General features: G+C 42.9%; 1 protein-coding gene across 1 annotated transcript in view; it reads left to right on the top strand.

Moving 5' to 3' along the window:
• TRAPPC12 (trafficking protein particle complex subunit 12) overlaps positions 1-12,856 on the top strand; it is a 73,708-nt gene that overhangs the window by 60,239 nt on the left and 613 nt on the right. Inside the window, exons 10-12 of the mRNA XM_054991765.1 lie at positions 3,569-3,667; positions 8,404-8,504; positions 11,004-11,091. Coding sequence (XP_054847740.1) covers positions 3,569-3,667; positions 8,404-8,504; positions 11,004-11,091 — 288 coding nt within the window. The remainder of the gene's footprint in view (positions 1-3,568; positions 3,668-8,403; positions 8,505-11,003; positions 11,092-12,856) is intronic.

Raw genomic sequence — 12,856 nt, 5'->3', positions numbered from 1 at the left:
AGAAAACTGTACCCTATCAGAAAGAATACTTTATTGTTACATTTAGAACTTGCCTTTCTTCTGCCACGGAACTCAAAATGGCATACATGTGGGTCCCAGAAGGCCTTCTATCAGGCACTGACCAAACACATGCCAACTTTTATCTTCAGCAAACTGTTTGTGTTGTGTGCCCTTCAATTACTGTTTGGGCCCAGTGGTTGAATTAGCACATACCATTTAAAATACACACACATCATGAGGAAAAACATAATTGTTTCCATATAAAATGTATAAATACTACATACTGAATACTAAAACATATTAACAAAATACTCTGTATTTTACTTCGAATGCTTCTGAAAAAATAAGCAAAGGAAGACCTATATATCACTCAACTGGATTTTTTTAGCCGGCCTTCAAATGTTAAGTTTTTTAATGTAACCAGAAGTGTTTGAAATTTGAATTGAAGCCACATTCTTTTTGCCAGTTATGCCCTTAGTTTTCTCGAAATTTATTCTCCCTTTTATATTATTGGCTGTTTGTGGAACCTCAGACAAAAATGAATGGGGGTTGGGAGAGAGACTAGGTCTTACCTAATAAAAACCAAAGAGGAAAACAACATGCCCTAGTAAGGCATGGGAGTGATTTCTTATGGACTCCCTTCTGAATCAGTTTTTCTCCTGTAATAGGGGAAGCACAGCAGAAGTCTTGATTAGGTTATGCTACAGCATAATCTCTCTCGCCTTCTACCCAAAAGCAGCAGAAAGAGGCTGCCAGCTCCACAGAGACTCTTGTTGGGAAAGCTTCCACTGACAGGAAAATTGGTACCCAGCCAGCCATACAGGAACCTTGGGCTGCAATCCTGGGCCCTGTTGGGTGTTCTTAAAACCAACGATTTAGGTGGGATTGAAAATGGGGTCAGTTTAAATTCTGTACTCAGTCCTGCCATTATTTCTTAGAATGGTGTGGGCAGGTTTTAGCAGAATTGGCGTAATTATCATGCAAACGAACTGTTTAATACAAACTTGTTGTGTTGAGAGCTGCTGGAGCGTAGTGGTTCAGTGGTCAGGCTGTGAGTTAGCACTCTACTAGTTCAGTTCCCACCACTGCCCTGAGCTCAGCAGGTAGCCTTGGGTAAGCCACTCCTCTGAGCCCCTGCTCCCCAGCTGTCCGTTTGGCAATAAAAATAACACTGACTTTGTTCACTGCTTTGAGTGGGCATTAATTTGAGCAGAAGAGTGGTATATAAGCACAGTTATTATTATTAATGTCCATACAGTAGCAACAGCTACAGCAAAAAACATTTTGCCATTAATAATGCTGCGTTGCTTTCTTCTTTCTCAACATTGTGTTGGCTTAGTGGGCAAAATTAAGTTATGCTGGGTGGTACCTCTTTGTCCCAGATGCCTCCCTGAGGGCAAAAGAAATACCCAGGGGCCTTCTCTTCCACTGCTGCAGAAAGGCTAAGCATATCCTGTTGTGCTTGGCATAAACAAACTTCCCCACCAAACCCCCGTCATTAGTAGGAGGAGATCTAGGGCAGAATATTTAACGAAAAGCAGAGCTAGTGCTGGGTCCTGTCACGTGGCATTACTGGAACCAGACAAAAGTGGAATGGCCTGGGATTATAGGAAGGATTCTTTAAAATTTCAATTTATTTTATTTCAATTTACAAACATAAAATATAAACTATGATCATAGAAACCTAAAGATTTGCACACATTTATATGGTCCCTGACCTGAATAGCCCAGGTGAGCTAGATCTCAGAAGCTAAGCAGGGTCGGCCTTGGTTAATAATTGGATGGGAGACCAGAGGTGCAGAGACAGGTAATGGCAAACCACCTCTGTTGCCGTGAAAACCCTGACAAGGGGTCACCATAAGTCAGCTATGACTTGAAGGCATTCTCTCCACATTTATATGGAACTTACTTTTAGTATTTCACTTCTATTGAAATATCTTTATTCTATCTTTACCACCTGTCTTCATATCTAATAACATTTTTATCAACAAATAACATTTTTGTTATAAGCGTGTATTGCCTAATTCTTTCCTTCTATCATTCACTATGTTAATTTAATTTTGTCCTTGACTTTCAGCTATATAATTAAAGAAAACTTTCTATTTATTTTGAAAATCTGAAGTCTTTCTATTATGTATAAAAGAGGTTAATTGTGTGTGGAGGACTTTGAGCCACCACCACCCCACCCCTGTTATGCAACAGCAGATTCCACCCTTGGAATTCATGGGTCCTTCAGAAGCAGCTGTTGGTACAGGGTCAGCAGCTGTAGTCTCAAATCACAGCAGACCAAGCGGGGACAGGAGGGGCTGGAATCCCTTGTGTCCGGTCACAGGCTCTTTAAGCTTATAGGTTCTGTGTAGAAGGGGGCCTTTCTGTTAAGCACACAGAGCATTTCTCGTACTTCTTGGGTGGTCAATGTTAAGCCTTTTGTGATTAATTTATTTCATGATTTGAGTCCAGTAGCACCTTGAAGACCAGCTAGATTTCCAGGATACGAGCTTTTGAGAAATACCCTGGAAATCTAGCTGGTCTTTAAGGTACTACTAAACTCGGGTCTTGTTTTTCTACAGCAGATCTGTAGTGAACAATCCAAGTGAACAATTCTTTAAAATATAAACCTACAAGCATATCACCTCTCTCCCTCTCTCTCCTTTTGTAGTGTAATTACATGGAATTGCCCTTGTTCTATTCTTTCTACTCTGATCTAGTTTTTACCCAATTTTTACATTTTTTAATTTAAAAACTGTAGTTAAATCAGGGCCAAGACTCATCAATCAAGAAGCTGTACTCAAATCAACATCCCTAGTCCTTTTTTAAAAGTTGTATCTTTAAAGCATCAATTGACAAAAAAAACAAGGGGATGAAAAACTACTACTTTGTTAAATCCCTGCTCGATGGTACTAAGTTCGTTTAAAATGCCCTTCATCTAGTTATAGTGGATTCTGCCTTATCAAAACACACGAGAGCAGTGGCCATTTTTTCAAGCAGGAGGATTTTTTTTTAAAGTAGAGTAATAGTGCCATCCTGTGCTGAAGTGCATCCTTCTAAGTCCGTGGAAGTCAACGGGCTTTGAAGGGTGCAACTCTGCTCTTAGGATTGGTCTGTGAGCTGAGCTGCCATGGCACTTGGAACTTCCAAAGCCTTCAGTTGCTGGATAGAAAGGATTAGATGTCATTGTAGGAATCTCAGTGCGTGCACGCCCCTTTCCTCTTTGTGCATAAACCTGGCCGTATGTCAAACTGTGGCCACTTATGGGACAAAGTGATTTGTGTCCTCCTGTCTTTGGAGCTGTCCTCATGTCTCTGATGGGAATGAAGAAAGCTCTTCCAGCTTCTTACAGATCTCCGCTTTTTTGCTAAAACCAACAGAGAAGCATTTAGTTGGTGCAGGGGAACATTTAATCATTTTTTAAAGATGGTATTCTTCCCCATTTGGTGGGGGGGGGGATTTCCATTTATATATGTTCGTCGTGCGTGTGTGCACCCTTTCCTTTATTGAAACTGTATGCATAGGACAAAGGGAGAATGCTGACCTTGCATATCCATTTGTGTGCTTTTGTACCCCTTAGGACTATGTGCTTGCTGTGGAGACGTATCACACAGTCATCAAATATTACCCTGAGCAAGAGCCTCAGCTGTTGAGTGGAATTGGAAGGATTTTCCTGCAGGTATAAACTAGATTCTTAATAAAGCCAAATGCCAATCCTTGGCAATGATAGAAAAAATATTTGTGTGCCTAAAAACTGCCTTGGCTGTGTATAATACAGATGTTGCTTATTAATCAAAGGGTATGGGTAGGAAGCCAACAGGTTAACAGGTTGTCTAAGAGAGAGGCTACTGTGCAAAAATAGTTTATAATTCAAGCAGAGAAGACCAGCTGAATAAACGGTATCTATGCCTTCCGCTCCTGATTTAAAACAGGTAAGAGTGGGGAAGAGAGAATCTTTACTTGATCATTCATATTAGCAGTACAAATGAAGCAGTAGACAGCTGTTGGAGGTAGCAGTACATACTAAAAGTTGTTTTTGCACAGAGGTTTTGCTCTGGTTTGGCACTCAAACTACAGGAAGGATGTTTTTATGCAGCCACCTGACTTCATCTCTTAATTATTCACTATCTAGATTTTCCTCTGCTTTGCTCTGATATTTCCCAGTCCTGGTTTGATAGAGTCTTTGGGGAAATATGACAGTTTCAAGTGTGTTGAAGTCTGCCGTGTAGAGGAATGGTGCTGCTCACTCTTTGCCCATGTGAACTTTCTTAAGAGCAGCTTCTTACTTGCACTTTACATTTTTCACTTTAATAGATACTGGTGATGCAACCCCTCCCAGTCATCTAGGCACCAAGTGTCTAAATACCCACATTTCCTTCTAAAACAGATGGGAATGGCTATGTTTTCCATTCCCTAGTTTGCAACTCTTTACAGTGGTCCTCAAGTAGATGAATAGCAGCACATGCTTTCCCCCCCTTCCTCTTCCTTCATTGTATTATAAGAAATGGCAACTTTTTCACCGTGGACAGAATTTATATGAGGGTCCAGGCACCTGGATTTGCTACTGCTATTTCCCTGCCCTAGACTTAAGATTAATGCGACATTGATCCTCGGCACAAGTCAAGTGCTGCTGGTCTTTTGGATATTTACTTCTCCAGCTGCCTAGCTTTGGGTATCTTGTCTACCAAGGATCCTGTGCCACTGCAGGGATGGGAGATGACAGCTGCACAGATAGACTGTCCCTTTAACTTACTGGGAAAATTCCTGGTTGGCTGCTTCCCTGGAGGGCCACTGACAGCCAGGAGCAAGCTGAGTCAAATAGCCCCTGAAGTGTTAGACAGAGCCTCAGGATCCAAGTGAGTGTAGACTTTGCCAAGCCAATCCTGTTGCTGCCATGGCCCAAGTCATAGCCTGAGGGTTTGGCCTGCACCCCAGTGGTCTTTTGGTTCTGTTGGCTCTAGGGCTGTCTGAACATCCTAGCCCACTCCTGAACCACTTGTTCCCCCACTCCATTTGCAAAGGTTTCATGCTTATTCTTACTTTGTTTTACTTATATGCCTCTTTTCTCCCTAGTCAGGGACTCAGAGTGACTTTTCGCATTGTTCCCACCTCGTCCACTTCATCCCCACCACAGTCACCTTGTGAGGGTAGGTTAGGCTGAGAGATTGTGATGGGCCCACGGTTGCCTGACAGGCTTCCATGGCCTAGCCAGGGATTTGAACCGAGTTATCCCAGATCTTAGTCTGACACTCTGACCACTGTGCCTCACCAGCCTTCAGGTTAGCTTGCTGCTCTGAAGTTCAGTCAGATCATTAGACTTTGTGAGAGCAACTCTGAGTCAATGTGTATACCGCAGAGAGTTTTGAATTCATAAATGACAGAGGACCACCCATTTTCCAGCAAGCAGAGAATCCTCAAAGGAGCCATCTGTCATTTTTAGATTCTTTTGACGTCTTTCTCCTTATTTTTGATAGCTCCAAATTTTCTCTCTTCTAGTATTGCTACCATTAACATCCCTTTTTAAAATACTAAATTAGAATATTGATGCTATTATAATTTTCACTTGCATTAAGAGGCAAGTTATCCTGTTGCTAATATATATCTGCTTTCCTATGTATACTTGCCTCGAGGTAAGTCCCATTGAACTCCATGTGGGTAATGCATTGGATTGGGTTGAAAGTCTAATTTTTTTGAGGAGGTATATTAAGTAACTCAGCTAATGCTTCCTTGAAAGTGCCATTGTCAACATTAGATGGTTTGTATTGAAAACTGCAGTTGTCAAAACTATTTTGACATAACAATATACTGATACTTTAATTGTAAAATGAAAACATATTAGGAAACAATGTTAAAAAAAACCTTGTACCTGCTAATATTAAAGGAAAGGCTTGTAAGCCATCAGTCAGTGTGATATGAGTCCCTTTAAGTGACTGCAGTGGGGCACGCAGAAGAGCAGAGTTCGTGTCTAAGCTGTGCTTTTTGGCTCTGAGGTCTGTCGGAGTCCTGGCCTGGCAGCAGAAGCAACATTCTCAACCTTGGGGAGAATGCCAGGAGAGTGGCTCACGTCTCAGAGGAGCAATATGTCTGTCTGATTTGAAGAGCAATGGTAACAGGCTCTGGAGGGAATTCTGTCTTCTTCTGTGTTCGCTGTTACACATGGCCTTGAGGGAAGCGGGATTATTGGATATTCTTGAATTAGTAGTCTTACTGTCAGAACACAACCCTTTCCTTTGAGTGCGGCAGAAAGGAAGACAAAGCATGCAAAACCTATCGGCCCTTCTTACATACCCTTGAACAAAGAGCAACATAAACACCGCTCCTTCCCCCAATGGTTTGGGGCTGCTGCACCCGGAGCGGCATCTGTCCTCTGTTGCCTGTCAGCATTCTCCCTTTGTCAAGGATCTACTTTTCTGAAGTCCAAATGAAGACATGGCAAGTCATATCTCATCACACTGAAGGGAGGGGAGATGAGAATGTTAGAGAGTAGCCTTTTTAGTGAACTTTTAAGTGCAGCAGTGAAACCCTACTAGAGGATATGAAGCATTGGGTCCTGGCTACATTCTGTGCATGGAAGTGTAATTTTCTTCTCTTCCCGTGGCCGTCTGAAATGTTCCCAAAATTATGCTCATAGGAGATGAGAAACCCTGAGGAGCAGTATGACGGAGCAGTCGAAGAGCTGCTGCAGGAGGAAAATTGGTGAAACTCACCTCCCTCCCCCCTTGCACATGTGGATCTATCTGCAGGATCCAACCCAGTGTGCCGATCAAGGATCTTGATTAACCAACAAGAAACTGTTCTGGCTGCTGCTCAGATAACCATCATTGTCCCAAACTTGTACACTGTTAGTTCTTTCATAACTATAATGTTATAAGTACTATCTGTCTATCAAAAAGGACACCCCCCCCCAAAAAAAAGACCATCCTGTACAATCTCTTCATCTAATATTTTGCTCCCTGCCAAGGCTTGCAGACACAGGACAGTTGTCAGGGTGCCTGGCGAAGACATCCAACACATGGCTAGGCAGCTGCCTTCCATTTGGTGAATTAGAAGAGATGGACACCTGTGCCTGTTACCTGTCTAGGAGCAACCTTGAATCTCTCATAGCCAGGCTACAAGAGATGAATGATACGTGAAGGGAGTCGCAGTGTTAGCCAGGAAGCTGAGTTCTGAAAGAGATCAGAAGGCTTTGTCAATTTCCCCTCTCTACAGAGCTAGCAAAGATTGCTCTTCAGAGGGTTTGTTGATTTTGCCTCCAGAAGGCTCTGTCAGTTTCACCTCCCCTTCTAGGATGAGAAGAGGAAATTAACCCTCTGAGGAGCATCTTCCCTGGCTCTGTAGAGAGGGGAAATTGACAAAGCCTTCCAATCTCTTTTAAAACTAGCTAACATTGCAACTCCCTTCACCTGCATGGCCTCCTATATTTTGTCTCTTGTAGCTTGGCTCTCAGTCTCAGGCTGTAGCAAGTAAAATGAGAGCGATTAAAGTCCCTCTTGCTTGAAAAGTTCTCTGGCAATTCTGATGAGTGACCTCATTTCCTTTCTTTACTTGCACACAGAGCACACAGAGTTGTACTCAAAATTGGTCTCATTTTTCTTCTCCCTTTCTGGCTGTTTATATAGATGACTGGCTTTCCATTGCAAAAACAAAAACCCTCCCCAAAATCCCCTCACCCTCCCTCAGGGAGGCCAGTCATGGGGGAGTTGCATTTTAAAACTGCTGTAGAAACTAATGTTGGGCACTGTATTGAGCTACAGAAAACTTCTTACCAGAAACACAAATGCCTCTTCATTCTGGGTGCTGCCCTCTTTTTCCTGTTGGAGCAAGTTGGTGTTCAGGGGAAGAGAGGCTATCCAGGGAGAGCAGATTGGACAGAGGGGTAAAAATGTTTAGCTAGGGCTACTGTCCCAATTTAGTTCCCTGTTCCCTTCCCATAGCTGCTAGATTCAGCCCTTTAAAGAGGTGAGAGATCAGATAGATTTCCAGTTACATCTCTAGTTTTTTAAAAAATCACTTTCTGCAACGGGAGAAACTCAGTTGTGCAATCAGAGTGATTTTTCCCAACTTGAAAAAACAAAAGTATCTTTTAGTTCAGCTGGAGCAGGGCATGGGGCAAAACTCTTATCAAGATCCCCTTTGACACAGAATCATTTTAGCTGATTGCTGTCAGTCTCTCTTCTGTAAACAACCACGGAAACTAGAATATCGATTGATCTTGGTCCAGTCTTAGCTATGCATATTTTTATAGCTGGGGTCTTCTGTTCATTTTCTCTGCATTGTTATTTGTTACCTCTTCTTTATTTTTCCAAATATTGGAAGATGTTTTTTGCAGGAAAACCTCTCTTTTGATGAGTCTCTTGAGTGTTTCACTAATTGAGGTAACTTTTCTCCTTTTTAATACTCTTTTGTGCTATCCAGATTGGAGACATAAAAACTGCTGAAAAATATTTTCAAGATGTTGAGAAAGTGACTCCAAAACTGGATGGACTGAGGAGCCAAATTATGGTTTTAATGAACAGGTGGGAAATCTAAAAGCTAAATTAATCTTAAATGTGATTTTGCAAAGAATGCACTGTGAACATTAAAGGGCCTTGGAGAATATCCCTTTCTCTTCATTTCTATTTTATGTTACTACAACTGGCAGTAGAAAGATGGATTGGCATCTATCAGTCCATGAGATCTGTATGACATAATGTAGCCATGTTATCCTGCATTGAAGTTGCCCTTCCTTTGTTACAAGACTTGATGTTTTAAAAGTTTCTTGTCCACCAAAGACTTGGATTTTTAAATTGCTTTCCAACACAGATCCCTTGGTATACATTTCAAGTACAAAGAAACCTTATTTGCAGTTACAATAGATAGCCAACCATTTGATAGCTGTAGGAATTGTCAAGAACACGGCCTTCCAGTGTTTTAAGTGACAGGACTGTAGAACAAGGATGTTGTCTGCTAATATGCCTGCATGTGATTAGCACAGCAAAGTTATGCTGTCCAGCCTAACACTGCTCCAACCATTTAAATGTCAGCTTTACAGATTTAACTAGATTCGATTCAGACTAAAATTTCCATCAACGGAACAGAACATTTCAAGGGGATGCCTTTGAAAAGTGGTCAGAAAAGTCAATTGTGCAGAATGCTGCAGCCAGGATATTGACTGGAGTAGGTTGTAGGGACCATATTATTCCAGTCTTGGACCATCTTCACTGGCTCCCCATCTGTTTCCAGGCACAATTCAAGGTGGTGGTATTGAACTTCAAGGCCTATATGATTTGGGCGCAAGATACCCCCTTCCATATGAACCTACCAATCATTACAGTCATTTTCTGAGGCCCTGCTCCAGGTGTCCCCACCTATTTAAATTAGGTGGGTGATAACCCAGGTTATGGCACCAAAACGCTGGTACTTTCTCCGCAAGATGTCTTGACTTCCCCTTCTGTTGCCAGATTACACCAGAGGGTAAAGACTTCTTTGTTTCATTTGGTGTTCCCTCAGTGATCTCTCCTTCTTGTCCACAGTTTTAGTTCTTGTTTTTGTGTGTGTTTTAGTTCTAGTTTTAATGGTTGTTGTTTGTTTTAATAGTTTTTAAGATGTGATTTTATTGTGTATGTTATTTGTTAGCCACCTTGATATATGAGTGCAGAAAGGCAGGTATAAATTTTGTTTTTAAAAAAACTTTCCTGCCTCTCCCACTGCAGCCCACTGATCTCCACAAAATGCTGCTTCTAAGGGGTGGGGGACAACATGAAGGGGCTCTGCAACAAGAAGGGGGAAACTGATGGAAATTGCAGATATAGTCTGGATCCAACATAGTGGGATTTCATTTCTGAATAAACAAATTGAACAAGATGGGAACAGCTGCCTGTTTTTATGTTGGTAGCAAATTTCAATCTGCTTTTGTGTTAATGTAAGATTTCTGTTGGAGTGTTGCTTTATTCTGTGTATTTTATTCTGAAAGCTAAATCCTCCTTTTTAAAATTATAGGCTTGGATCCACTAGTGCAGTTCCACAGACAGAAAGACTTTTGCCCACAGAGAAGGTCTTTCTTGCTTTCCCCCTCCCAATACAGCCTCCAAATGACCCCTGAAATGCAGTTCCTCAGGAACTAGGGGCAGTTGGCACTGAGGGGACAATTGGGGCTTGTAAGAGGACGCTCACTACCGGCACCCCTGACTTGACCTTGGCTCCCCCAGGGAGACCCAGATAACCCCCTTATCGGCAGCTTCAGCAGCTGCCGGGGACATCCCCACGCCACAGGCTCATGGCATCAGCTCTCGCTCCTGCTGCCTCAGCTCAGGAGTGCACAGGGAAGCTCCTCTGTGGCTGAGACGAGTCGCTCCTACACGACCTGGCCTCACCGTTTCCTCAGCGGCCAGGCAAGTGGCCTTTCTTGCACTTGGGCAGCCAGCTCCAGTGCCACCAATGCCTCTGGTGGCTTTACTACTGAGTCATGTGGCCTCCACCCATCCTAGACCGGTGTAACCGCACAACTCAGGTGTGCTGCCCTGACCAAGCTGGAGAGTGCTGCTACGCTGCCTCCTGTCCAGGTTTCCCCCTGCACCGCCAGGTGACTGCAACCCACAGAGGCAGAGGGGAGAAGGCAGCTATGCCACAAGTCCCCTCCAGTCAGGCTAAGGGCCTTGAACCATGATCCAACCTGCCTAACCACTTCTCTCTCCCTCCAGGGAAGCCTTGCAGCCTTGCAGTGAGGTGGGGCAAGCTGTGACTGTTTTAGAGGAAGCCACAGGCAGCCCAAAGAGGGATGGGCTGACACCCAAGCCCTGCTCTCAACAGGCTGCCTTCCAACCCCAGGCCATAGGATTGGTCCGAGTACTGGGGATGGGGATTAGGGGGTGAGGGGAGGGATAAAAAGAGGGCTTTGAATGCAGGACAGGAAGGAGGAGAGGGGAGAGAACTGGTGAGGAGAGAGAACTGTTTCTAGTTTTCTTGAGTAGCAGCTATCCTCTGAAAGATCTTTCTGTCCTCCTCCCTCTCTCCCCCTCTGCCACATCCCATTCCAGAGCATTTCTCCATCTTGGTCAGAATAACTTTGCAGAAGCTCACAAATTCTTCACAGAGATTTTGAAGATTGACCCATCAAATGCTGTGGTAAGAAATCTCTTCTAGCAGAATTCACGGTTTATTTGGCTTTCAAAATATAACCCCTTTTGATTCCAGGCCCCAAAATGTAACTAATGTAGTACAGCAAATCAAGATATGCTTTGAGGTAGAAATATCCAAAAGTCCATGAAGAGGAACGAAGTTCAAAACTTTACAGTCTGAAGGAAATAAGCATTTATCTATTTGTTGAGATATTTATACCCACTTTTCATGGCAATTATGATTCAAAGCAGCTTATAACATCGTTCTCCATTTCTCTGTTTTATCTTCACAAGAACCACCCTGAGAGGAAGTTTAGGCTGAGTGGGAGAGTAACTGACCCAAGGCCACCTAGCTAAATTCCAAGGCAGAATAGGGATTAAAACCAGCGTCCCCAGATCATAGTCTGACTGCAGATGTGGTGGCCCGGAAAAATTCAGGAGGAAAAATCAGGTTTTTCCATGTTTTCAGTGAAACAAATGAGACACTTTGGGGAGTATTGGGGGAAAAACGTATATGAAATGGAGGATTTTCCCCTTTGAAATGAATGTAATACTTCTAAAGACTGTTTTACTCACTCAAAATCTGTAGCATGAATGTCTCAAGACTTTCCCCATTTTTCCAACAGAAAAATTGTGAAATTTTGGGGAGCCCTGGGGGGAAAAAACCCTTACTATGAGAATGTTTCCCCCTCCCCCTTTGGAATGGGTGTTTTGTTTTGTTTTTTAAGGCAAGGGCCTTCCCATATGGCAGTGCTTCCCTGTGGAAACCCTGGTGTCACTGCGGCTGCTGGTGCAGCGTAGCAGCAGTCGGGCTTCCTGATGGCAGCTTTCTTTGCATTTCTCATGACAGTCAATGCTCTTAAAGGGGAGGGGGCTTTTCTGAATTATTTCTTTTTTTAAAGCAGCAGTGGACGTACTGATATACCATTATATTGATATGCCAATTGCCTGTTTTTTTTAAAAACAGAATTCAGAAAGCTCTCTTGTGGCATGTGGCTGTGGATGGCTGTTGTGGGGGCCAGAGCAGGGAACGTGGCTACAAATCCTGACTTCCCTGCACACATGGCAGCCCATCTGGGTTTGCTGTGATCTTTCCCAAAACATCAGAGCAAAGCAGGTTTGGGAAGGAACACAGAAAAGTCTAGGGGAACACATGGGTGCTCAGAATCCGCACGATGCTGTGGGGAAGCAGGAAGAACCCCTCCTCCCAAAGGCTTTGGACAAATCACCCATCAGAAAAATGCTGGATAAGTGGAAAATTTAGGGAAACGCTGAAACTCGAGGGGAGGGGAACCTTGAGTTAAATGCTTTTTAAGACAGGCATTTATTCACTCAGGATGCATTTCTGATGGAAACATTAGGAACTTTTAAGTAGAATTGAAAAAAAGTCCAGTGGAACAGCCCCTCCGCCTTTTTTGGGAATGAAGAAATATGCTAAAACAGCACAGGGTGCAGGAGTTTGCTGCTTTTTCTTACTTTAATATTCGATGTATTTGCAATTTTGCTGTAAACAGCAGAGACGCACTTTTAAATTCCATAAATATGTCAGTTAATGCCATCTTATATGCTAATTATTTATAAATTACGGCTTTTATGTTGTTAAAGTAGAAAAATGGGTGTAGGTTTTATAGGAAAGTTAGTATTCCATATTTTTGAGTTTCCCCGAAATTTCGGTTTTTTCCTATGGTTTCAAAATTTCCAGAGTTGTAGCATCTCTAAGCCTGGGACTCCAGACACTATGCCATACTAAGTAACATCTCTGACTGCTTTTT

This window comes from Eublepharis macularius, chromosome 1 (assembly GCF_028583425.1).
Source record: "Eublepharis macularius isolate TG4126 chromosome 1, MPM_Emac_v1.0, whole genome shotgun sequence".
NCBI classification, from domain to species: domain Eukaryota; kingdom Metazoa; phylum Chordata; class Lepidosauria; order Squamata; family Eublepharidae; genus Eublepharis; species Eublepharis macularius.
The sequence above is the reverse complement of the archived record's forward strand: the minus strand, read 5'-3'. Positions and strand labels throughout refer to the sequence as shown.